Source organism: Haemaphysalis longicornis, unplaced genomic scaffold, assembly GCF_048455015.1.
Source record: "Haemaphysalis longicornis isolate Haplotype H1 unplaced genomic scaffold, Haemaphysalis longicornis Haplotype H1 scaffold_10, whole genome shotgun sequence".
Classification (NCBI taxonomy): domain Eukaryota; kingdom Metazoa; phylum Arthropoda; class Arachnida; order Ixodida; family Ixodidae; genus Haemaphysalis; species Haemaphysalis longicornis.
Window position 1 is genome coordinate 18,500,361 of NW_027526204.1, and position 25,783 is coordinate 18,526,143.

Genomic DNA, 25,783 nt, shown 5'->3' on the forward strand with positions numbered 1-25,783 from the left:
GACAGCGCATGGTGGTCTGTCACAACCTTGAACGGTCTACCATACACGTATGGGCGAAAATTTGAAATGTCCCATATGATTGCCAGGCACTCTTTTTCGGAGGTAGAGTAGTTTTTCTCCTCCTTCGACAGACCACGGATTACATAGGTGATTACCTTTTCACACCCGCTTTGCTTTTGGACTAGGACGGCCCCCAAACCTATATCGCTGGCGTCCGTGTGCATTTCCGTTTCGGCGTTTTCGTCGAAATGAGCGAGCACGGGCGGGTTTTGCAGGCGTTGTTTCAGCTCGCAGAATGCTTTTTCTTGAGCGTTTTCCCAGGCGAAAGGTGTGCTATCTTTTGTCAGGCGCTTGAGTGGCTCTGTGATGCGTGCGAAGCTTGCGACGAAGCGCCGGTAGTATGCGCACAGTCCGAGAACTCTTCGCACGCTCTTTTTGTCTTTTGGTCTTGAGAAGTTCGCTATGGCTGATGTTTTCGCTGGGTCAGGCAGGACTCCCGCGGCGTTGACGACGTGTCCCAAAAACTTGAGTTCCTCGTAAGCGAAGCGGCACTTTTCGGGCTTCAGCGTTAACCCCGACGAGCGAATAGCCTCGAGTACAGACTCCAACCTTGCAAGGTGTTCATCGAAAGTGCGGGCGAATACCACAACGTCGTCGAGGTAGACGAGGCAGGTGTGCCACTTCAGGCCAGCTAGCACAGTGTCCATGACTCTTTGAAACGTTGCTGGCGCCGTGCACAGCCCAAACGGCATCACCTTGAACTCGTACAGACCGTCCGGGGTTATAAATGCAGTCTTCTCTCGGTCTCTCTCGTCCTCTTCAATTTGCCAGTAGCCGGTCTTCAGATCCATCGATGAGAAGTACTTGGCTTGGCAGAGGTGGTCGAGGGCGTCGTCGACTCGTGGCAGGGGGTACACGTCCTTTTTGGTGATTTTGTTCAGTCTCCGGTAGTCAACGCAGAACCTTAAAGTGCCGTCCTTTTTCTTCACGAGTACGACCGGCGCAGCCCACGGACTTCTCGATAGCTGTATTATGTCGTCGCTGAGCATGTCGTCGACTTGAGTCCGGATGGCCTCCGGCTCGTGGGAAGAGAACCGGTACGGTGACTGTCGGGTAGGTCGGGCTCCATCTTCGGTTATTATTCGGTGCTTCGCTAGAGGTGTCTGACGTAGTTTCGAGTTCGACGAAAAACACTCGCTGTAGCGACGCAGCAAAGCCAATAGTTTGTTCCGTTGTTCTTGCGGTAGCGCCGGATTCACGTCGAAGGAATGCGGAAACTTGAAGGTATCTTCGGGTGGGCGTTCAAAGTCGGCGACTGCGATCACGTCACTTGCTTGTTGCGTTTCTTCGAGGAATGCAATTGCAGCGCCCTTGTTTAAATGCTGGTACTCCTCGGTGAAATTGGTGACCAAAACGTGGGAATAGCGTTGCTTAAACCGCACAATGCCTCTTGCGACAGACACACCGCGGTCGAGAAGCAACCTTCTGTCACTCTCCACGATAGCGTCGGCATCAGGAGCACCACCTTCACAGTAGACAGTGATCATCAAGCTTGCGCGGGGTGGCAGGGTGACACACTGATCTCCACTAGAGTTGCTGGATGGCGCTTCGAGCTCTCCGGCGCACGGCCGCCGGAAGTTCGAGCGCTCGTCCCGGAAGTCGGGCCGTTCCAGCATAGCGCATGCTACGCATGGGCTGGTTTCGCACGCATTCCGCCAAAAATGCCTGCTTGTTGCGCCGTCAACTGCACAAGCAAACCAGAGTAGTCGTCTGGGAAGACGTTCCCTTTGGAAGTATTACAATATTCTGTACGACGCGCGTGATACGCAGCGAAACGCAAATGTCAAATCAGTTTCGTTTTTAAGCTGTGGTTCTTGTTACGCAGATTCTCTCGCTCTAAGCCGGATTTATACCGGCGTTGGGTGGCAAACTTATACCCTAGTTACACGGCGAAAGTAACCGAAGTTAAGTTTAACCGTGGTTACTAAACTTTAACCGCGGTTATCGCAAACTGCGGTTTTGGATGTTACACGCGAAATTGCAAGTTTGGTGACCGCAGTCACTTGATTATGATCGCAACAAAAATAAATTACCACACTTTTAACTTCACGATAAAAAACGAAAGAGAAGCAGTGTAGACAAAAAAAATATCGTTAAAGCATTCGCTTATGACACAAACGCAACGCACTCGTGCGCGGCGAGAAGCTTCCCCAACAGCTCGAAACCGGCTTGGTTTGCTTAGGTCTGTTCGGTGTTGGGAACTTTCATCTTAGCATCGCGGTAGATATTTGACCACCGCAATCTCTACAACTGCGAATTACAATCCATAGCACAATTTTTCACCGCACTAACATCCATTTTCTCGCATGCGGAAGTTCTTTTACGCGATCAGATTGATTTCGAAGAGCGGCGATGCGATAAGCTGTTGCTGCCGTGGTCTGGGCCGGTTCGGGCCGCAAGCAGTGCCGTGCTGGCAAGCGCGCCGGCGTGTTTACAGGCACGGCCGACGCGCGCGCCGATCGTTTCCGAGTGCTGAAAACGCTTCAAGATTGCCTGCTATATCCATTTTTGGCGGACGACGCGCGGAATTTACAAATTTAGCACGGCTTTTGTCTTAGTTGATCGGGCGGATCGGGAAACGAGCCGCTGCTGACGGGCAGTCGCGCTGATTGCAAGAGTGATGCAAAGAACGCAAGCGCGTCTTGGGGACAGCTTTGGGGCGCCCACTATTTGAGAACCTTCGTCTCTTCCGAACGCCAGGCGATTTTTTTTTTCGCCTCCGCTGATGCGCCGCCACTTGCGTCCGAACTCAATTGTACGATTTTGAGCACTGCGGCTGCGGAAACTGCGCTTAGCGTGACCGAACTGAGGTGGCCAAGCTCAGTTTGCGTTAACCATGGTTAGCGACGTAACCGCAGTTTTGTCTGTCGTGTAATGCAGCAAACTGCGGTTTTGTCTAACCACGGTTTGCTTAACCGTGGTTAACTGTGCCCGTGTAAATATAGTTATATAGCTATATAGCTCTCCATCCCCAGGCAGCAGGCTCTGCAGTGACCACTTTACTGACAACTGTTTTGACAGAACGGACGTACGAACTCGGCTACAGCCTGACGCCGTGTCCACGTTGTTTTCTTTCTAGCATAAATCCCTAGTATAAATTTCTAGCATAAATCCCATTAGAGCTGCGTCGTCTCCTCTTAAACCAAGACCCAAGTGACATTTTCGTTCTCCTTTGCAATTAAATTCTGCTTCATATTAACGTCGCATATTTCGGTATAGCATAAGCTGCGACCTGAACACGATGTGTATAGCCAAAATGCAATAAAGTGACAACAAAATGCCAAAATGCGCCAATTGGGACGCTTATCAGCCGTTGAGAAGCGTAGCAGACGCCCGACTTCCGGGACGAGCCGTTGAACTTCCGGTGGCCGTGCGCGCGCCCCGCCGCGACAGCGGCGAAGCGCCATCCAGCAACTAAGTGGAGATCAGTGGGGTGACATGATCATCGGCGATCCTTACAGCTGCACGGTGTACGGGGTTCGGTTCCGGCGTCATAGAGTGATCGGAGGAAAACGTTATCGACTTGGTCTGCAGATCACTTATTGCGCCGTTGTCTGTCAAAAAGTCCATTCCGAGAATTACGTCGCGGGAGCAGTTGGGCAAAACGACGAACACTGCAGGGTACGCGTGCCGTCTACGGTGACGCGCGATGTGCACGTTCCACTTGGCGTCACGAGGTGGCCTACTGCTGTGCGTATGTGCGGACCGCCCCATCTGGTCATAACTTTCTTCAGCTTAGACGCAAATGGTCCCCTCATTACGGAGTAGTCGGCCCCCGTGTCTACGAGGGCGACTACATCAAAGCCGTCGATGGACACCTTGACGTCGGATGCCGCCTTCTTCGAGTTCCGGGTGAGTCGGGGCGTCGCATCTCGGCTTGTGCGTGTTGACGGTCGGGCACTGTGCGTCGTCGTAGTCGTCGTCTTCTCAGCGGACGTGTCGGTCAGGTCGGGTACGCGTCGCGCCGTATAGCTGTCGTCGTGTTCGGGAGTCTCGTCAGGGTTAGGTCGCGTCTTCGGGATGAGGGCATGTCGTGAATCACTATCTTCGGCGCGTCCTTGCGTCGTTGGAGGGTTTCCGGTTTTTCGTCGTAGAGCAACTTCACCTCCAGAAGTTGCTGCTTTTAGTTTCCCCCGCGTGGGCTGGGGGACCTTCCACGGGCGAAGTCAGCGTTGCTACGGCGGTTCGGCGATTGGTATGGGTAGGGCGACGGCGAACGGTTGAAACGCGCTGGGCCACGGCTGGTTTCAGATAGATACTCGTCGATCTCACGTGGTCATTGGCCAGGTAGAGGGCGAGGTGCGTCGACGGAGAAACCACGCAGTCCGAGTCTCTTGTATGGGCAGCGACGGGAGATATGGTCGGCCTCTCCGCAGTGGTAGCACAGAGGACGATTATCGGGAGTTCGCCATACGTCCGTCTTCCTCGGCGTCTGGTTTCGGGCTACCGGTGGTCGGGCGGGTGACAGTGGGCGGCGGTACGGCGGGGCCACTTGACGGGATGTTGGAGCAGGGCGGGGCCGACGAACAGCCGCGGAGTGTCATAGCTTGTGGCTCTCGGGGTATTTTGGATGGCATAGAAGTTCCCAACGCCAGTTGCACTTCTTCTCTAATCACGTCGGTAAGGGTAGCGACTTGGGGCTGTGGCGGCGTGGGGAGAAATTTCCGCAGCTCCTCTCTCACTACTGCGCGGATGGTTTCGCGTAGGCTTTCAGCCGAAAAGCGACGCAAATCTAAATGAACAATTTCAAACCCAATGCTATATCCAGGCAGCATAGGACTGTTCGGCCTAAATCAAGCCGGTGTACTTTGGCCGGTGATTTTCTGTCCGACCTTTTTCCGGCAGCCATCTTTGGCCCGGGCCGTGTCCAAATGTGGGCCTTTTGGCCATATACTGGCCATATTTGGCCATTTGGCCATATTTGGCCATACACTGGCCATATACTGGCCATATTGGCCATATGTCCGTCCGTCGGTCAGTCGACCGGCTTACGTTCATACGGCCAGATTCCAGCCGTAGGGCTGCGGCCATTCCAAAGACACCCGTTTACGGCTGAAGTACGGCCACCGGAGGACAGCCGAGATGCGATCGTCGGACTCCAGCCAGACTAAAGCTGCCGGAAATACGGCCGTGCTACGGGCATTGGAGTTCAACCACAGTACGTTAACTGTACTGAGGCCGGTCAGTGCATGTCGCGCAAGCAGATGACTCAGTATCGCTGTGCAGCAGCACAAACCCAGCATTTTGGGTCCAATGCAGCTACATCAAAGTGAGCCCGCGCGCAACCACCAGCCGTCCAGCCTTCAGTGCATCCTTGCTTAATTATCAGCGTCAGTTGACACCAAAATTCATTTATTAAACAGTGCTCACAAATCATAGTTCCTTTATTTGCTGTGCCTCTTTTTCTGTCGAATACAGAAAATATTCAGTTCTTTGTAGACCTGGAATAGAGGTATTGTCCATGTCCTGATATCTTCTGTGGGGCGGCTTACCTGCAATAAACGGGGAAGGAGGGGGGGGGGAAGCGAAGGTGCATACTTTAGTGGGTTGAATTTTCTAAAGATGAAAGTGCCACTTTTAGACAATTTCATTCAGGACAATCTTCCTGAGCACTTTCATGCTCTGACTAAATCAACTATTTTTACAACAGTTGCTTGACCAGTTTTGTTGTATATAAAACCGGCGCGAATGCCGTTACGAAGCGTTTTGGTACTCCACAAAAACTGAGGAGATTCAATATAATTTTCTTCACACAAAAAGTATGTCGAGTATTTGCCCATTTTTCTTGCAAAGAAATTTTCTACTCGATCAACTTTTCTGATGTTCTTTCACAGGGCTTATCCTCGGAGAGATCGAACAAGTGCTTTCATTTTCAATCTATTTTGATGTTCTTTTCATAAGTTACGTGCACACCACTTCATAGCCCAAAAGAACTTAATTTTCCTCTAATGTCGTACTACGGTAAAAAAATTATAGACGCGCTGCGAATGACGCCTTGCTTCAGGTGGCTGCTCTGTGGCTCAGGTGGCTCTGTGTTCACGCAAGGAAAGGCGTAAGACTAGAGTATCATAATTTGTTTAAAACCAATAACATAGCAATGGTAGTATTCATGCAGCAAACCTTGCATACTGCAACGAATAAAACAATAAATATTTTTTTGGTTAAGTTTGAATGCGTAAGGTTCTCATCCCGTCGGAGGCGAACTTGCGGCTCCGCACATTTATTCTACTGTATTTATTTATTTATTTATTTATTTATTTATTTATTTATTTATTTGTTTATTTGTTTGTTGTATTTATTTATTTATTTATTTATTTATTTATTTATTTATTTATTTATTTATTTATTTATTTGTTTACAGTAGACTCTCGATAAACGGAACTTCAAGGAACCGAAAAAAATAGTTCCGGTTAGCAGGAGTTCCGTTTACTGAGACCATGTGTCAAGGTGAAAATTTATGTGCGTACACACTCTTAATACCATTGCATGGAACTGCAAGCACTAGAAGGTGAATGTAGCTGATAGTTTTTCTGAAAGCAAGAAAACTAAGAGGTTTAGGCACAGCATGAGTCACTCTGCACTACAAAATGCATCATTATTTTTTGTTGCATTATTATTTGCATCATTAAATGCATCATTATTTTGCAACTGCATCTTCACGGAGGCTAGAAGCCTCAACTTCGCGAGTGCTTAGGAGCCACTGAATTTAAAATACGGCAACGCGGTGATGAAGCGCGAATAGCACCCCGAGGCCTCAAGAGCTGAGACCTGTAACCTCGGGCGCCTTGAATCGAGAACGAAAGAATGGAACAAGAACTGTGATGTCGCATTCGTCGCGCTAACACGGCTGACCACTAGCCAGACGAGACTTACGGGGTGAACGAGGCAAAAAAAAAAAGACATGAAGGAAGAAAAACAAATAAACAAAAATGAAACGGCGGTAACCGTAAAGAGCTGATTCTCATGCCAATGGGTTTCACAAGAAGTTCCAATTATGGTTCCGTTTACACGGTGACGGGGAAATTTTATTTCCAATTACCGAGAGTTTTTTACGTTATCTGAATACAAAACCAACCAACCTACAGACTACTGTTCTGTTTAAGCGGCAATTCCATTTAAGCAATTTCCGTTTATCGATATTCTACTGTATTTATTTATTTATTTTTTTTTATTGATTTAATCGTTTATTTATTTATTTCATTTATTAATTTATTTATTTGATACCTGCTTGCATTTGCATGCATTACAGCAGAGAGATACACAACACTAAGCATCAATTATGAGACCGAATAACAAAATATTTCCACAAAGCGCGGTGAAAATCGTGATTATAAACTGTTGGTACAAGTATACGCGGAAGATAATTACACTCTCGTATTGATCTAAGATAAAATAAATCGCGCAAGGCTTCACCTTTAAAGGAAAGTTAACAATTTGCTTTCAGCTAGCGGTCACATTTGGGGATATGTAGAATGGCGCTTGGATATACTTCTCCCCTTGTATTCCAGTTTTTGAATGATAGATAGTACGAAAAAATTTCAACCGGAGGTTTCGTCTCAGATCCTTCCCGTCTAACCATTTAAGTTTACTTTTACTTTCCCTTATGCTAAGTTGACAGTGCCAATACCTAATACGAATCGCACTGCCGTATTCTGTATGTTTTCGAGCGTATCAACCAGCTCTTTGCTGTAGAGATCCCAGGAAACACATGCGTACTCCAACAATGAGCGCACATAAGTAAAATATGGTTGTTCTTTTAAGTTAGGTGGAGGTTCGCTGAAATTTTATCTCGGAAAGCCAAAAACACGTGCAGCCGTAACTTTTGTGTTGTGAACCTACCTATGTAACCTATAACCTCTCGTTAAATAAACTCGTAGTTATTTACATTCCCCGGCCGTTCTTAAAGCAGTGTAATTTACGTTATACGTATTCAATTGGAATCAATGTTTTCTTGCAAAGGTGACGTTAACACACTTTTTAACATTCAACGACTTTTCTGAATCAGCACGCTAGGATGTTATTAAATTAGAATCATGGTGCAGCTATTCGGAAGCACGTTCATTTGCTATAGTCCTGTAAACTACACAGTCATTCGCGAACATTTTGAACAAATATTTGAGGCAAATAGTAATAACATTTATATATAACAAATAAAACAGGGCCCGCAACTGACCCTTGGGGAATTCTAAAGTCACGGGAACATATCCGGACGAACAACCATTGACAGCGACGGACTGCTGTCTTAGAGAGACATACTCGGATATCCATGCAATAACGAATTCATTCAGTTTATAGCCCGCAATGTACTTAGAAGAAGCTGATATGACCTCCAAACGCTTTTTTTGGAGTACAAGAAAATACAGTCAACTACTTTAAGCTTATCTATCGCTAAAGCCAAATCGGGCGTGAACAAGCTGCGTTCAGCGAGAAAAACCCCACGAAATCCGTGTTTGCTAGGATGTTGGCGATTATGTTTAAAAAATGAGTCATTTCCGAAGTGTAGCTAAGCTCACCTTCAAATACCGGAACTAAATTAACATCCAGGCTTCGTCATTCACAAGGCTCTGTTGTTATGGCAAATTTGAAATAACACGTGTTTCTAAATAGACAGTCATAAAATCCCATGAAGCAGGCACGAAGTTGAGCCTACCAATCCACGAGCGTAGCCTCTTCTACGTTTATCACCAACAAAATAGTGCAACGATGTTTTTCGCAGTATTATAGTAAGAAGAACAGCCGCAAACTTGCGCTTTTGCGCGCCCTTGCCTTTCTTTGGTGGGGAGTCCTTGACATGGCGCCGGTTGAGCTCCTGCGGGGGGGCCGCTTGCTATACGCCCTTTAAGGCCACTTATTTTGGTCAACCACCGCCACCTCGGGTCGAACATCTCTGCCGGGTCGATGTCTCCAATGGTCTCCATTTCTTGAGGGGGCGAATAGCCTCGAGCTGATGCGTCGACGAAGCCGGCGGGCGAGGCGTGGTAGCGGCTATGACTGGCGAGGCTTAGCTCACCCATCTGTGTGGCACAGTCTTCTTGTGGCAATAAATGGCATTCCGATGGCCTAAGAGGTTCCCTGGTAATTTCCAGTGAGTCCTTGCACCTTGCCCGGTCCGTTTTCAGAATGCTAGCGGTAGGTCCACTCAAGGTTTTATTGATCTTTTAGCGTTTTATCTGGAGTCAACATCTGGAGTCAACCAGTACTATGTACAGAAAGAAGGTGTCTGTATTGGTTCCCGCATTGCCCCAATACTTTGCGAAGTCTTTTTAGCAGTTTGTGACAAACGCATTGCAGCGCGCCTCAACCGCAGTATAGTTAAGTGTTTCAGATATGTTGATGTTTTTATTGTGTTAGTGGATGTGGACAGCCTTCAGGATAGACGGGGTGTGATTGACAGTGTTTTAGATGTGTTTAGGACGTGTTCAAAGGGCTTGAAGTTCACTTTTGAGGAACCTTAGAACGGAACCATTCAGTTTCTGAATGTGAAGCTTTGTTTTACGGAGGGGCACATATGCTTGACGTACCAACCTCGCTCAAAAAAGCAGGTTTTGAATTACGCCTCGGCCCACTCCAAGGTGGTTAAGCGCGGCACAGCGGCGAACTGCCTGCGCGGTGCCGTCCAGAAGTCGTGCGCTCACAAGGTAGCTGGTAGTGTGCAAGCTCAAGTGGCTCGTCTGACGCAAGCGGGCTTCCCTTTGGAGTTGGTAGCTTCGGTCGCAGAAAGCCTCATCAAAGAGGTTAAAGCCGGTAAGGGCCCTTTAAGGGAAGAAGACGCCAACCGGGAGAGGTTGCGACGCGTAGCCGTGCCATACGTACATCAGCTCAAGCACCGCCTCTAAAAAGTGGGGAAAAAATGCGGCGTGGAAGTGCTGGCCACCGCGCCTGGTAAGCTGATGAGGATGTGCCCCGCCGTAAACGAGAAGCCACGCCAAGCTTGCACCAAAAAACATGGCACCAGTTTTGTCACCTGCAAAGAAGGTGTCATCTACCGCATTCCGCTGTCCTGTGGCAAATGCTACGTGGGACAGACGGGGCGGTGTTTAAACGACAGGCTGAGAGAGCACCGTGCAGCAGTTTCGTCGCTTGCGGCGGGAGGCCATCTGGCCGATCATTGCAGGTGGTTCCCTGATTGTACGCCGGCGTTTGATAAAACACGTGTTTTAGGACCTGGACGTGACCAAACTAGTCGCGAATTAACGAGGCATTTCAGATCTACAGGGAAGGAGTTAATTGTGTGAGCACCCCTTCAATCACTTTTACAGATAAGGAGATATGCTACCTACGAGGGCGCATGTGTGACACATAGGCGGGCGTGTGTGGGGATGTGTAGAGGCAGGTCGTGGTGATATGTTATCTTTCTTTGTTTCACGGACGCTAAGTAAAATTTCAGTTGTAGTCTAGCGAGTGTCCTGTGTGCTTCTTCTTCGTCCACGTCTATTTTTCGCTAGTAAAACGCCGTTGCCCGTTCACCTAGAACACTCATTACTGTTTGAACGAAGTTCGTTAATTTAAAACGTAGAAACACCCAGCGGATAAAAAAAGCGCCTGTGTCATTCAGCTCCCTAACGGCTCTTTCTTCACCCAGGGAAAAACTGGTCCTACACCGGCGGGTCTCCTTCCAAACACGTCTGTGCATGAATTCTCGGCGCCCAGATCCGTGCCGTTGTTTGGCTGTATGCCGCTTATTCAAAGAATGACGTATAACCTCAGACTTTACGTAGGCTGGTCTCCTCTTGAACCCCGGTTGCCAAAAATTCTGCGGCCGTTCGCTTACCGTAATTCGGCCGAGGACCACTAACCGAATGAAAAATGTACCTTATGGGGCCGTGCGTCGGCCGGTCTCCTGTATAACACCGGTTGCCCGAAGAAAACAAATATTCTGCCAACGGACGCGTGGTTCACCGTTGAAAGAGCCAATGCGAGGCAGCCGAGCTCCTGCCGGTCTCCTTTCGAACACCAACTGCCACAAGAATACAGATATTCTGTGGCCGGTCGCTTGCCGTGTTCAGCGGTGGCTGAACACCGCTTCCCGAAGGAAAAACGGATGCCCTAAAGCCATACTTCAGCCGTTCTCTTTCTCAACATCGGCTGCCGAAAGTGAACTGAATATCTGGCAGCCCGGTAGCTGCCATTGTGCGTCTGAACACGGGCGGACGAAGAAATACCGAAGCGCTGGTTGCCGAATGTTGGCCGCTCATCGTATGATCAGTGGCTACCAGAACCTGGATGCTGGCCGGACATGCCAGAAAGCGGCCATAGACGGGCCGGTCTTGGGACACACTTTCTGTGCCGCCTGGGTACGTGGAGGTCTGTCCTTCAGTGCTTACATACCAAGAAATATTGCAGCTTATAGTTTAATCCTTGCGCGTCCTAAAAGTGCAAGCATCTCCAATTTTTTAGTGGCTATCCAATGCGTTCCTTGTTGCCTGTTGCAAGCATGTTGCGAGCATGTTGCAAATCGTGTTTGAACCTCCCGCGCAATTGTCAGGTGCTTCGGATTATACCCGCACAAGAGAGCAGCGAGCTTGTTGTTGCAAATCGTCTTTGAACCTACCACGCAAATTTCACGTGGTTTGGATTAGTGGAGAATGGACCAGCGTATAAGAAAAGTGTCCGGTGGAGAGCGCTCCTTGGTAGCGATGCGTGAGACATCTGTGAGGGAAAGGCAGTGAGAGAGATGACGCCGTACCTAGCCGCACGAGTCGTATTACACCTCACCCTTCGCGAGGCGCTCATCTCGGTTTCCTTTCTTTAGTCGCTGCTGCGTTCGCTCATTCGGTTAGGCGGACATAAACGGACGCGCTCCCGCGATGCCCAGGTAACGGCTGCCAAAGGGCTGCCCCCTAAAACAACCGAAACCGGCCGGGGCCGTTTCCGCTCAAATTCCACTTCGCCAAGTAGCTGCGAATCGCTTCTGGTTGAAGAGAAACTTGCCCAGATGGAACGCTGCCGTGAGCCTATATTTATGTGTCAGCTTGGACGGCCTTCCTAGCGACATTTTGGCCGGTGCCTTTCACTCCTAGGTATGCAACATCACACGTTGCCGGATTATGCATGCACGGGTTTCGGTTGGAAAAGGTGGGGCGTGCCCGCACAGCTGGGCTTCATGCCGCTACCGATGGAATGCCGGTTGTGCTGGTGGAAACTTTACATGTCGAAATTACATGGCTGAATGCGCTTAGTCGGCTGTCCTCCTCCATTCAGTGGTTCGGGTGTGGGTTGATGTGTCACACTTAAAGGGACCCAGAAAAGCTTTGTGAAGGTGGCAATCAAATGCATTCAGGTGGTAGAACACATAACGGGGGATTTTTGAGCCAAGTGTGAGCCCCATACGTTGTACGGATAATTTGTAAACGATTTTTGAAGATCGCCTTTTTCAGCCGACGAGCGCGACGCAACAGCGAGCCAACCGCGGGTGACGGAAGGCCGACCGCGGGTGACGTATCCCCGGTCGCTGCTGACGCAACGGTGAGGCGCCCCCCGATTCGGCCGATGGTCAGCCGCCGGTGACGTCACTGCCATCGGCTTCCGGCTGCTTTTCCTTCTTCCTGCGCGATCCCGAGTAGGCCTAGAGTTCCGGATTTCTGCAGCGACGTTCTGATACGAGCGCTCCGCGTCCTCTGGGTCTGGATCAAGATGAGTTATCCGTGCCACGTCGTTGGCTGCAAAGCGAGTGACTGGAGTGGTGTCAAAATGAGGCACTCTCTGCCGAAGGATCCGCACTTGCGAGCTGTTTGGCTGGAGCGCATCGGCCTCTCCGAGTCGGCGGCGCCTAGAAGTGTTCGTGTTTGTGGCAGGCATTTCCCGCCCGAAGCGTACCACTACAACCTGGAGTTTGTGCAGAGGAGCGCCGTGGGCATGAAACATCTTCATTTGAAGAAGAATACCGTGCCGACTTTGTTACTTCCCAAAACACGGGTGAGTCTGTCAGATTAACCGGTGTTACAGTGGTTAGGAACGGCCGCCCAATTTTTTACCAATATCGCGGGAGCGTCGACCGTTCCGTCGATCAGCGCCGTTAACGGCTGATACTGTTAATTGCTGGTTGGAGGGCAGTGTGATAAGCGAATAAAAAAATCAGGGGCGGCCGTCTGATCTTGCAACAGCTTAGCGGCTACTCTCGCCGGGTTTGTCGTATCGCTCCATCATACGGCGCTGATCGACCGACCGGTCGACGATCCCGTGATATTGGTAAAAAATTGGGCGGGTGTACTGCACCCTTTACATCGAAACGACATCAAGTTCGGCCTCGCTCACTGCGTGGGCTGGACGGTGAACGTACATGTACAGCGCACAGCCTCGTATGTGCAGTAGCTTCAGTCCTACCGAACGCGGAAGAGACTTCCCGTGATATTGTAGAACAACCGCATTTTATGCTGAATTCGGGGAGCGGGGTGCGAAAGCTCGTTTATAAGACTTCGCCAAGTTAACTGGTATATATCGTATCAGTTGTGTTCGCGGAAGACGTTTGTATGGCAAGGAAAGCAATCATACGAAATGTCTTTTTGAAACGGGAATGCTGTTTTCGCTCAGCTCGAAAAATGCAAAACCGGCAGCGGAACTCAAGTCGCAAATTATGGGGGGGGGGGGGCAGGTACTGCAGATGGAGATTGGTCGATGTTGATCACTTGCAATTCGCACAATGCATCAGGCAAGCAAGGACTCTCAGAACACGTAGCTAACGGCATCATTAAATCTTCATATGCTGAATAACACAACGTCCAAAATACCAGTGAATGACTGCAAAGTTGCCTGACATTTTCCTAAAAGCTTCATATATGTAAACGGAGTAGAACTTCAACCCTGCAAACGCTACTCGCAGTTTTTTTTTTTTTTTTTGAGAGGGTAGAGTTTATGAACACAGCCTCCAAGGAGACAGCCCAATGCTAGCTAAAATTACAGGCTAACTATTACTGCAGGCCTTACTTGAAGATGTACATGGGCAAAAACTATTTGACAGAGCACAATGGATTTCAACGACTGTACACAACAAAATGAAATTTTCCTTCATTAAGGTGGAGCAATTTGTGACTGATGCCATGCAAAAAACAGGCGTGCAGCTGGTATAATTGCAGGCAGTAGCAATCTGAAAGTTCATGTCGTACGTCGATGAATACATGCCACTAAGTGAGGGAGAATTTTACACTTGCTCCTAGACTTTCTCACAACCACCTCGGCATTTTTTTTTTTTTCAAAACACAGTTGGCTCACCAGCAGAGTCAAAGGCCAGCTGATGTGACGACCCAGGCCTCTGCCTCTCTGGTAAGAACAACATTTGATGCATGTAACTTGAGCGTGCTTTGAGAAGAACCTCCACAAAACCACTTGTGTGTTACTCAAAACGCAGATACTTCACCAGGAGAATCAAGGGCCAGCTGTTGTGATGACCCGTGCCTCTACCTCTCAGGTAAGAAGTATGCAGGCTTTGAACAGTTGCACATAGATGGTGAATGTAGTTAGGAAAAACCATTAATATCGATGTTGTGTTACCTCATTAAAATAGCACTTTTGTTTTATATTGCTACGCAGGCTCAGGTGCTGCTGATGCAAGTGCCTGGAGCAAGTGCGAGAGCCACTGCAATCGGCCCTGCCCAGGTAAAAGCAGCTCCTCTGATGCCGCTAACCTTACTGCCCTCAATGGTTTGTACCCCCGATCGTACCCTGCCCTTCATTTTTCCTTCAACTTACCCAAACTAGCATTTCATTTTCTTCGACTCCCAAGCTTCTGAAGTGTGTGCTGCTAAATGAAAGACAGTGTTCGGGGTGTGTACTAACTGCCCTTGCCTCGTCAATCAGAGGGGAGCTCACATATGCCCAATTTTTTTGTAGGGACCATTGCGGACATGCACATGCTTTGCTGAGAGGCGCAGTGTGGGCACCCAGACAACACCAGAGCGTCGATCCATCGGTAAGCTAAACAGCATAAGAAGCCTTATGGCAAAAAATGTCATATGGTGATGGAGAACTCCGAGTTTGCATTACACAACAATAACAGCACCCATTAGTGCCTGTAATGGAATCTAAGAAGTAGCAGCATGACATTCCAGAGATATTTCCTTGTGTGAACAAGCTTCTAGACACAAAGGAAGGAACAGCGCGTATTCCGACGAAGGACAGACAGAAACACACCACAAGTGCTGACTATCAACCGATCGCTTTATTAAAAGTTGCGGATAATAAATTGTACACTTACTGGGAAAGATGCAACAAGCGCGTACAGAAGATATAGGAGAAGGTTGCCTAACCTGTCAAACCATTATGATATCACTGAATTTGACATAATGGTTTGACAGGTTAGGCAACCTTCTCTCTTTTCTGTACGCGCTTGTTGCATCTTTTTCAGTAAGTGTAATATTTATTATCTGCAACTTGTAATAAAGTGATCAGTTGATAGTCAGCACTTGTGGTGTGTGTTTCTGCCTGTCCTTCGTCGAAATGTGCGCTATTCCTTCTTTTTTGTCTGACCACCAAATAGCCCAACATGGCACCCTCTTCAAGACACAAAATATTCGCAACTGAATGCAAGTGTTTGTAATGAGTTTGGTGACGCAATCTAATTCACCCCGTGTGGTAATGCACAACTGCTGAATATCTATGGGGACATTTTGCAGCCACACAGGCCAACACCACCTTGCGGCTTCTTGTGTCGGCCAAGACACAAACTGATGCCCCTGTTGTGGAGGCAGTTCCTGGAGAAGCTGAGCCCGATTTTGAACCTGCCAGAACTTCACGAGTGGCTGCAGCAGTGGCTGTCACCCCTCTGCCGGCGAGCTTCAGGCCAGCCCGTTGTTCATCACCTCGATTAGTGGATGAGGCGACGAAAGGCACCAGAGGACAAGACATGTCGGGCGACACTACGTTGGCATCTGAAGGCGATGAGATGTGCCAAACAGATGACCCAACGTACGACCCGTCGGACTTCTCCTTGGATGCTGACTTCCCCTTGGGTGCCACCTTCAGCAGGTATTCAAGATTATGCTTTTATGGCTACTAACAGCACCCAGAAATGAGGGACGAACAAAGAAGCAACATGCTGATTCACAACCAACACTCTTGAACAATACAATTGAATTTATACTACGACAAACCAAACTGTGCATGGCAGGCGACTGCAAGCCAGGAGGAGCAGGACCTTGTTTCATCTCACTATTCAATTTTTAAAGACGATAGTCTTTCTTGGGCTACTTAAACCCAGAAATTTTGGTCTGTCTGTATGTCTGTCTGCCTGTCCGTGACTCGATTCAGCCACCCGGGCAAAGTAAAACAAGTCCTGCGCAATAGTCTTATATAGTCACACCTAAATCTACCCGTCTAAGTCCGGTGTAGTGTTCATACTTGTCAACATTGTTGAAGAATAACAAGACATTACGCAAATATAAGACAAGAAATTGATACAGAAATTATATTTGCAGCAGTTCTTTATAAAAAATCGCAGATGATTAATTTTTGCGAAATTAAATACTTCATCACCTGCAGAAAAAAAATTAACCCCACCGTCGCCTGCTGTCGCAAGCGCCACTATAGCTTCTTGCGCCATTTTAAGAAATCAATTAGCGACAGTTACGAAAGATCCCACTAGATAGGCTTCACGTTCTCCTTGTACCGCACGTGGATTGGGACAACGGGGTTCTATAAACGCTGAAGTAGGGCGTCTCGATTCACGTGCGTCTTTGCCGTACGGCAGCGTTGGCATAGAGGCACCTGGCCTGGTGCAGTTGAACGCGGTAAATTTAAAATGATTTAAGCAAACATTTGGTGTTTTTACCTCAGGAGGAGCGCGCCATAAGAGAAGTAACATGGCAGGTGAGTGGGAAAGCAAAGGGAAGCAAAAGTCGATAAAGACTATAGTTTTTTGTCGACATTTGCAATGAAAGGAGCAGATATGCGGCCAATTTTTTGTTTGCTCAGCACAGTCGATGGGCAGTTTAGGCACATTGTTCCCAGAATATGGAATGCCTCAACCACCTCATGCTTTGACCTGTCTCTGAGTGATAACAGCACTTTAGTTTTATTAAGATTAGGATTCATACCTGCCAGGTTTGCCAGGATGGCATTAGGGAGATCTTACTGAGGGGGGGGGGGTAGTAGCTACAACAGAATGGGTAACTTTACACACATTTTTTTATTTGCTTAACACAAAGCAGGAAATGAACTGTTTCTTCGTACAAACTACTAAGAAGCTAGACCACTCAAATGTTCGACGTGGCTGACACCGCCCTTTTCAGAAAGTCCTGGAAATAGTACTGCAAGTGCAATACAAAACAGCAGGAACTGAACTGTTTTGTTGTTTCACCTATGCTAAGAACAAGCTACACCACTAGAGACTTGCTAAATCTTCAGAACCACCATCCAGAACGGCCGTGCTCGTGTGTAAATGAAAGCGGCGGCGGCGGCGGCGCTGCGTTTCTATAAACAGTAAACTAACAATGGGTCGAACAGGTTCACCCTCTACACATGCCCGACTACGCTTTTTAAGCACTTCACTGATAACGATGCCAATTGGTGTCGCGTTGTATTGTCAGGTATACCTCCCTCACATTGTGGCCACACTGGGAAAAAGATTTGGCCAGACGGGTGCGTTTTCGGGAGATTTTTGTTTCGGTCGTACAATCGTACAAAACCATGAAAATTCGGGAGTCTCCCGGGAAATTCGGGAAACCTGGCAGGTATGAGGATTGCAGCAACAGTTCTAACAGTGCAGTAAGAAATGCTCCCGCATGCCTTTCCCTAGGCCACTCCTGTGCTGCATAATGCGCACATTCAAACAACGGCGTATCTCGCCCACATATTGACCGCTGCACATCAATAGCGCACTGTAAACCACACTTGTTCTGCACTGCACAAATCGTGCTTTGTGGCTTACCTTGCAGCCCTGACACCTGCTTTCTGCTTGCATCTTTCTTTTACACAGCCCAACAGACAACTTAGTTTAATGGGCGCTTTTAGTCTGTGCAAAATTCTAGGCACGTAGGGGACCACAGCTAGGTTTTTTTCTTTCTGTAGTGGTTCTTGTGGTGGCTGCTTGCCACACGTGGCAGCTCGATTTGTGTTCAAGGTGGTTCCATTCGGTGTGGTCTGCAATAAGTTTTTGTTGTGAGTCAGTGCTTGTCCTGATGATTCTTCAACCCGCAACTATGCAGTGCTTTTAGTAGCCATGAACCAGTCCCAACTCACCGAGTTGTCCATTCTGATGCTGGTTTAGCTAGCATTGTGACTGTCGGCTGGTAGTAACAAAAAGGTGTTAACAAAAGGATGCTGCTTTTTTATGCATGCCGAAATGCACTTGGCGCAGAAATTGCTGCTTTGCCCCATTCTCAAAATTATGTCTTTTATGATCACTTTGCACCCTTAATTAAACAGCTGAAGGCTTTCTCCTGTTTGAGCACATTTTAGTTCCACAGTACCAGTTTCCGTGGTTCCAGAACAGCTAAGGCAATGCAAAGGAACAGAGAAGTAGCGTTTTGTGTATTTTAGCATTTGCGGCAAAAATGAGGGTAGTAAAAGTGAGATTGAAAGGCACTAAAGTTGGTGTGCATTTTCACGCAGCAGCCACCAGCCCCAGGAGCTTCCTGTGCACGCGGAACGAAAATTTCTGGTTTTTGAAAGGTGCCTGGAGAAGCTTCTTGTACACTGCCGTGCCTGCTGCGAGAGCTGCCCATTCTGCCGAAAGTGCACACACAAGTTCACCGTCACTGGCACGCAGCTGGAGGTCGTGAGCCTGTGCTCTGTGGCCCACTCGACAACCTGGGAGAGCCAGCCAAGTGTGGGTGGCAACCCCGCCGGAAACCTCCTTCTGGCATCGGGCATCTTCTTCGCGGGCTGCCTCGCAGCCCCAGTGCTCCGCTTGCTGGCGTCCATCAACATTCAGATTTTTACGGAGAGGACGTTCTACAACTACCAGCGAGCATACTTGGTGCCTGCCGTAAATGAGGTGGGGCACTATTGCACCTTGTCTATCTCGAGCTTTTGTGTCTGGCGACATAACTTTAAAGCAGTTTAGAGGCGAATCCCTTCGCTATGTGCGAGAAATACAAAATACACTAAAACCCCTTATTTCCAACTTTTGGTTAATTTAGACGAGGCATCTGGTCCCATCCAAATTGTGCATTAATCTATGGCTGAAAACGCATTTATTTGGACATATTCAGGCACAATTCAATTAATTTGAGCTTTCCGCGGTTCAACTAATACGTATTCGCAGCAGAAATGAAAGGCGCACCTAAAAAAAGAATGGAACGGGATGCTATCAAGCTTGTGTACTTCTCGGAGGCACAAAAGAATGCATGGCAATGGTTCACAACCAAGTGAAAGGCAGAATGTCCATCACTGTAGCAATCAGCCTAGAGAGCAACCATGGATTTCTTTTTTTTTTCTTTTGTTTCGAACACTCTCGTGTCATTATTTACATTGTCATCTCCGCAAAGTAAACGACAGTCACTGTTATTTCAACAGAACAAAAGTTTGGTTGCATTAACAGCTTTTTTCAGTTGTTATGACAGTACTTGCGATAATTCGGACACTCAGTTAATTTGAACATTCTCGCCACTACCATGAATAATCCAAATTTACGGAGTTTTACTGCATCTGCATATCTTTTTCGGCCAGTTGCTCGATCCCTTGCTCATGACACGAACAGTGGGTGGCAGCATAGGCGTCTGCAGGATTTGGTCTTGTGGGGGCAAACCCATTGTATTGAGGGGTAAGAGGGAGAGGGCAGGGGGGCGGGGCATTGTGTTCTAGGGTGGCTTGGGGGGGGGGTGGCAAGTGCCCCTTTTGCACCCCCCTGCCGATGCCCATGGGTGGCAGTAATTGTAGCTTCTGTCTGCATAAAAGCTAACTATTGGAGAACAGTATCAGTTCTGGTAGTTGCTGGCTCAGATGTGTGTGTGTGGTGCCCTTGAATGCAGGTTTTCCAAGAGCACGAGTCCAGGCTCATAGATGACCTGGCAGGGACTGAGGTGGAGCTGGCAGGTGACGGCCGCTTCGACTCTCCCGGCTTCAGTGCAACGTACATGACGTACAGTGTGCTGGCCACAGAGGTTGGCCGCATCATTCTCAGCGAGCAAATCCGGGTTGGCGAGGTAGGCCCTCCACATACGCACAGAAAAAGGTAACCTTAAACTCGGTTGCTTTTTTCCTGCAGTCAAGCGCTGTTACCTCCAGTGTCTCCATGGAAAAGAAGGGACTGAAGAGGTGCCTTGAGAAGCTTGATGCCAGTGGAGTGATGGTGCAGTCCCTGACCACAGGTAACTTGCACAGTCCCTCCTGTGTCACAGCAATGAGCAGTGGAAAATGGAAAAACATGGAAGACTAGTGCCAGTTTCATTATGACGTGCGCGACCTAAAAAAACTTGGTACATTACATCAGACCAATGTATCCTAGTGAAATGGAAAAAAAGTCAATGACATTAGACAGGGAGACAGATGCTGCATACGTTTGCAACTTAGTTGGCTACAACAGCTAGGGTGCAGAATCAAGAGTGCTAGTGTGGTAAAAACATGCCTATAGTCAGTACAAGTTAAAAACAGCAGCAGCATATCTATGCCGAGTCACCAAGTGACGTGCAACAGCTAACCACTCCAGTTTGGTTCTTATAGAAGCGCACAAGCCACATTAGGTTAGCAGGTGTCTTTTAGTGGTTGTAGATGGCTCACACATTTATATAGCAACTTGTTTCATCTACAGCAGCATACTTGCACCACTTAGTCTGGGTATTTTGGGACTAAGTCTAAGCTTAAATGAAGCCTTACAAGGTTTTTTGTAGCTGCCTGCTAAGGGGCATTTATAACGTGTGTTGAATGGTGCATGTGTTCAGTCAGCGTGGTGCAGCTGGTCATCATCATCATTCTGGGTACTAACGACAGAGGCAGCAGTGCAGATGAGTGGCCTGGAGGCAGGAGAAGGCAATCTGTTTGATGAAGTCGATGGTGTGTGTTGAAGGGATAAGTAGTGTACTCTTCACAAGGACTAAAGGCACATTCCACTTGCGACTTGGGCACGTCACGCAACGCGTGTCACAAGGTGAGGCGGTGATCACACTTGTGGCGAGTGATGATGCAACTGCATTTAGTGGAGCAGTTACCACACCTGCATGACTTCGTCAATGCTTTCGCCATTTGTACTCAAAAGAAAAAGATGTTACACTAGGGCAACAAGAGCAGGTTAAAATTACTCTAGAACACATTCTACTAACCTGGATCAGTTCCAAAAGCGTTGAATATCTGCTTGGTCATTCACTCGTCGTGTGCCTTCGCCAACAACCAAATGGCACCAAAACCAGTCCTATCTGACCGTTAACGATGGCTAACAAGTATTGTGCTAAAAAACTGTACAAAGCTTAACTAACTTTACTGGCTCCGAGTGTAAAACAGTTCGTGTGGCTCACTTTTTTCTTCAGACCGTCACCCTAGCATCAGGCGGTACTGCAGGCTGGAGAGGCCCGGTATGAGGCACTATTTCGACATCTGGCACATCGCCAAGGGTAATTGTCCTGAACTTTATCAGCTAAGAGCAGCTGGAAATGTCGCAAGCATGGCCTGACGGAGCTCCTGTGTATCCATATCCCAGGCGTCAAGAAGAAGCTCCGTGCTGCCAGCAAAAGGCACGCGGTGCTGGAGTGCTGGATCCAGCCCATAGGCAACCATCTATACTGGGTGGCTGCAATGGGCCAAGGTGACAGCGAGCTGATCCTCAGCATGTGGAAAAGCATCCTCAACCATGTGTGTGATGTGCACACTGGCCACGACGGGCCCTTTGCTGAATGCCTGCACGAGCCCCTTGAGGAGAGACAGTGGATCAAACCATGTAAGTTATCCAGCAAAAATTTGCCCCTTACGGGTTATGCTCGTGGCATGTGCTGCAGAAGCACAAGCGTGTGCACAAAATGGCTGTGTTGCCAAACTGTGCTTACATGCTCTTCCTCGGGCATTGGCTTGGCACTGTACCAGCTCTACTTTCTATCTTTCCTGTGTCTGCAGATGCCACAAAAAAAGGAAAATACACGAAGTGCTTACATGCCACCTCTTTAGTATTGTAAGGTCACGAGCTTAAAGGGACCCAGAAAAGCTTTGTGAAGATTACAATCAAATGCATTCAGGTGGTAGAACACATAACGGAGGATTTTTGAGCCAAGTGAGAGCCCCATACGTTGCACGGATAATTTTTAAACAATTTTTGAAGACAGCCCTTCTCAGCTGATGAGCGCGACGCCGCAGCGAGCCGATCGCTGCTGACGCAACGGCGAGCCGCCCCCCCTGATTTGCTATAGTGGTGCGGTAGCAAGAGAGTTAAAATGCATTTGTTCCTCTTTTTTTCTCTTTAAATTCACTGGTTAGTACTTGTGTGTTTCATCCAGTAAGCAAGGCTGCTATGCGTCACTAGCCTTTCAAAATATTCAGCAAGTGGGAAAACAGTGCAGGAGATGGAAGAAAAGTGGCGCTCTTCAAAGCACCCAGAAAAGCCTTTTGTAATAGTTACAAAAGGCCGGTATTGTCGCGTAGCACCACATCGATCAATTTGATCGATACTTTGGGAGCGCCTTTTCATTGAGTTTCAGGCGTTGCTCGAACAAGTAAAGCTGTTCGGAGTTAGATCAGAAAATGGCCTTTCAAAATCAGTTTTGTTTTCATTTTTGAACGGAAACATGATTTTTGACACGCTTTTGAAACACCTGGGTGTGGAAAAGGGGCGTGGTCATCGCGCGTCACTGCTACCAACGAAGAATGCATGTCACTCGTAATTACTTTGCACCAGCGTTTGTTTTTTGCTATGGGAGCGTGAATGGTGAGCCAGCTAACAATTTTCAATCGTCAGGTTCGCGCTCTGACTGTAATAATCCCAGAAATCGGCTGAAAATGTCAAGCAGTGCCTGGTTGGAAAGCTACTTTATGAAATATTGTGCTCGCTGTAAATGCAAAGTCAGTCATTGACAGGATGTGTTTACATAATGTGGGGGCAAATTGGTGCCTCTGATAATGTCAAACCGCCAGATTTATTCCAGGGAACCACCCGAAATTGCACATTTTGAATTGGAGGTTGGGCTTCACCGCAAGACACGAGCACCGTGCGTGCTAATATTTTTTTTATATATCTGACAAACTGTTCTGCGCAATGTTTTTGAAATGTTTCCCGACAAAAGTATATTCTAATTTTTTTTTACTATCGGTGGTTTGATTTACACAACTCTTTTTATCATTTTTTGTCGACAACTTGACAGAAATTTTGATTGATATTTTTTTTCACAACTATGATATATAAAAACATTTTAAAAACTGGTGTTATTGGGAAGGCAGTTAAATATTCTGCAATTTGCGTTCCTGTAATTAGTGCCTAACCAATGTCTTTAGGAGGAAAAAATGTTTTCTTGGACTCCTAAAAATTGGTCAATAGTATATTTTAATTTTTTCTACTATCGGTGGTTTGATTTACACAACTCCTTTTTTATCATTTTTTTCGACAACTTGACAGAAATTTTGATTGATATTTTTTTTTCACAACTATGATATATAAAAACATTTAAAAAACTGGTGTTATTGGGAAGGCAGTTAAATATTCTGCATTTTGCGTTCCTGTAATTAGTGCCTAACCAATGTTTTTAGGAGGAAAATTATTTTTCTTGGACTCCTAAAAATTGGTCAATTTTCCGGCAGCAGCAAAAGAGTTAAACTGATTTGTGTTTGTTTGCATTGCATGTCTCTTTCTTCAATGTACCTTCCTTTTATGGAATGTCAAGTTATCTGCGGTTGCCTTGAGGAGGCACACCTCCCTGGATTGCAGCTCAGTGGCTATATTAGTGGGTCCACACTGTTGTAACTTGCAAGCAGTGAGTAGGGGGGTAGGCATCCCTACACCTGCAGCTGTCATGGAATGTATAAGGAGGGAGTTTGCAGCACACTGGCAATGTCACTACATGCTAAATGATGGCCAGTGCACGCAATGCTACTGTACGGGATTCCTAAGCCCTGTTTTGCTGTCTCCTCTCCAGCGTCCCGAGCTTTTGCTGCCCTCAAAGGCATCGTGGAGAGCCCTTCCCTGCTGCGTGACTTGACGCAGATAGCGCCCGCGGCCCAGACCTTCTCTCTGGAATCGTTCCACAGCGTGCTGATCCACTTTGCCCCAAAGTCGAATGCTTTCACTCAAGGGGTGATGAAAGCCAGGTGAGCTAACTATTGCAAAGTAAACCGAGCCGAGCTAAGGGCTTTGCTAACTCTTTCTGCAGGACTCGGCTCGCTGTGCTCCACTTCAACGAGAACGCGTCACGGGAGCAGGCAGAGACACAGGATGGGATTAAGAGGTACAAGATAAAGTCATCCAAGTCGAGGAAGGGGCACTATACCACCTGCCCAGTCAAGGAGGACAGAAGCTACAGTAAGTGCCAGTAAAATGTTTTACTGAAGGAGCTTGCACTCCAAGTTGTTAAGAAATCACCACTGAGCCTCTAGACAGTCTGTTTTTTATTTGCTAGCCAACAATACCACCGAGGGACAGGCGGACAGTAGCACGTTCACTGTTATGACCACTTGTTTGTTATGACACATGAACAAAACTAACTAGCAATTGCGACAGCTTGTGGTTGCTTGTTCAGTAATGTTATCAGACAGCAACGTAACATTGATAAAAGGTGTCTCTGTGATGGAGGTAGGCTGTAGATAATTTCTCTGAAAGCTTGTTCAAAGCGTACAGCATTGCATGTGCACTTTACAATACAGAATATTGCGCATGCGCTAATGAAGGTGAGACGGAGTAAGCCAGCGAGGAAAATGTTGAGTCAATCCAGGCAGGTTCGTTGCGAATAAACGCAGTTCAGTTTTACGGCTATTGTCATCCTTGCTTATTTCAGCTGCCTCACACTCAGGTTTTTTTTTTCCTGGCCTTCAAAATTTCAGTGGTCGGTTTAGAATCAGGGCCAGCCTAGATTTGAGTAAATACAACAGTAAATATTACGATGCTGAATTCCTGAAAAATTGCCTTCCATGCACTGTTTGTTCACAGAATATGCAGCCGAGCTGATGATGAACGCGGTGCAACGGTGCGAGACCCAGTCGTACAGGACCAGCCGCGAGAGCACCAAGTCCCTTGCGTCTGAACAAGAGGCTGGGAACTGCACGAAGCCAGCATCAAAGGACGAAGCCAGGGAGCGCAAGGCGCAGCTAGTACAGAGCAGGCAATCTCGCTACCCCCACTCGTCCATGGCCTGAATGACCAAGAGGAAGCCAGTGTGAGCTCGCCTCACTTGATTGATTGATTGTAGGGTTTAACACACCGACGCAACGCAGGCGATGAGGCGCGCCGTATTGGAGGGCTCCGGGTTATTTTTGACCACCTGGGGATCTTTAACGTGCGCCGAAATCTCGTACACGCGGCTGGTTTTGCTTTTTGCCTCCATCAGAAAAGCGGCCGCCACGGCCAGGAATCCAATTCGCGGCCTCGTGCTCAGCAGCACAACGCCTTAGCCACTGAGCCACCGCGGCGGGTGAGCTCCAGCTTCAAGAAGACGGGCCTATCAAATGCCCCGGATGCCCCTGAAGACCACTTGCTGTGGGATGACGACACGTACACGCGGCTGGTTTTGCTTTTTGCCTCCATCAGAAAAGCGGCCGCCACGGCCAGGAATCGAATTCGCGGCCTCGTGCTCAGCAGCGCAACGCCTTAGCCACTGAGCCACCGCGGCGGGTGAGCTCCAGCTTCAAGAAGACGGGCCTATCAAATGCCCCGGATGCCCCTGAA

At 48.0% G+C, this 25,783-nt stretch overlaps 2 protein-coding genes across 2 annotated transcripts; both read left to right on the forward strand.

The window, feature by feature from the left end:
• Positions 1 to 15,892: 15,892 nt before the first annotated feature.
• LOC144159741 (uncharacterized) lies at positions 15,893 to 23,850 on the forward strand. Its single transcript, XM_077691441.1, has 6 exons — positions 15,893 to 16,020; positions 18,604 to 18,988; positions 19,965 to 20,138; positions 20,201 to 20,303; positions 21,626 to 21,862; positions 23,834 to 23,850. Exons 1-6 carry the CDS (start codon positions 15,899 to 15,901, stop codon positions 23,848 to 23,850), a joined length of 1,038 nt encoding a protein of 345 aa, XP_077547567.1. The 5' UTR covers positions 15,893 to 15,898.
• LOC144157635 (uncharacterized) lies at positions 23,751 to 24,554 on the forward strand. The gene is made up of 2 exons (XM_077688460.1): positions 23,751 to 24,213; positions 24,276 to 24,554. Exons 1-2 carry the CDS (start codon positions 23,993 to 23,995, stop codon positions 24,436 to 24,438), a joined length of 384 nt encoding a protein of 127 aa, XP_077544586.1. The 5' UTR covers positions 23,751 to 23,992; the 3' UTR covers positions 24,439 to 24,554.
• Positions 24,555 to 25,783: the final 1,229 nt, after the last annotated feature.

Coding starts and splice junctions, on each gene's coding strand:
- LOC144159741 (XM_077691441.1), top strand. CDS start 15,899: ATGTCGGGCGACACTACGTTGGCATCTGAAGGCGATGAGATGTGCCAA. Junction 20,139..20,200: donor AGCAAATCCGGGTTGGCGAG/GTAGGCCCTCCA, acceptor TTTTTCCTGCAG/TCAAGCGCTGTTACCTCCAG. Junction 20,304..21,625: donor GGTGCAGTCCCTGACCACAG/GTAACTTGCACA, acceptor TCCATATCCCAG/GCGTCAAGAAGAAGCTCCGT.
- LOC144157635 (XM_077688460.1), top strand. CDS start 23,993: ATGCTACTGTACGGGATTCCTAAGCCCTGTTTTGCTGTCTCCTCTCCA. Junction 24,214..24,275: donor CAAGGGGTGATGAAAGCCAG/GTGAGCTAACTA, acceptor CTCTTTCTGCAG/GACTCGGCTCGCTGTGCTCC.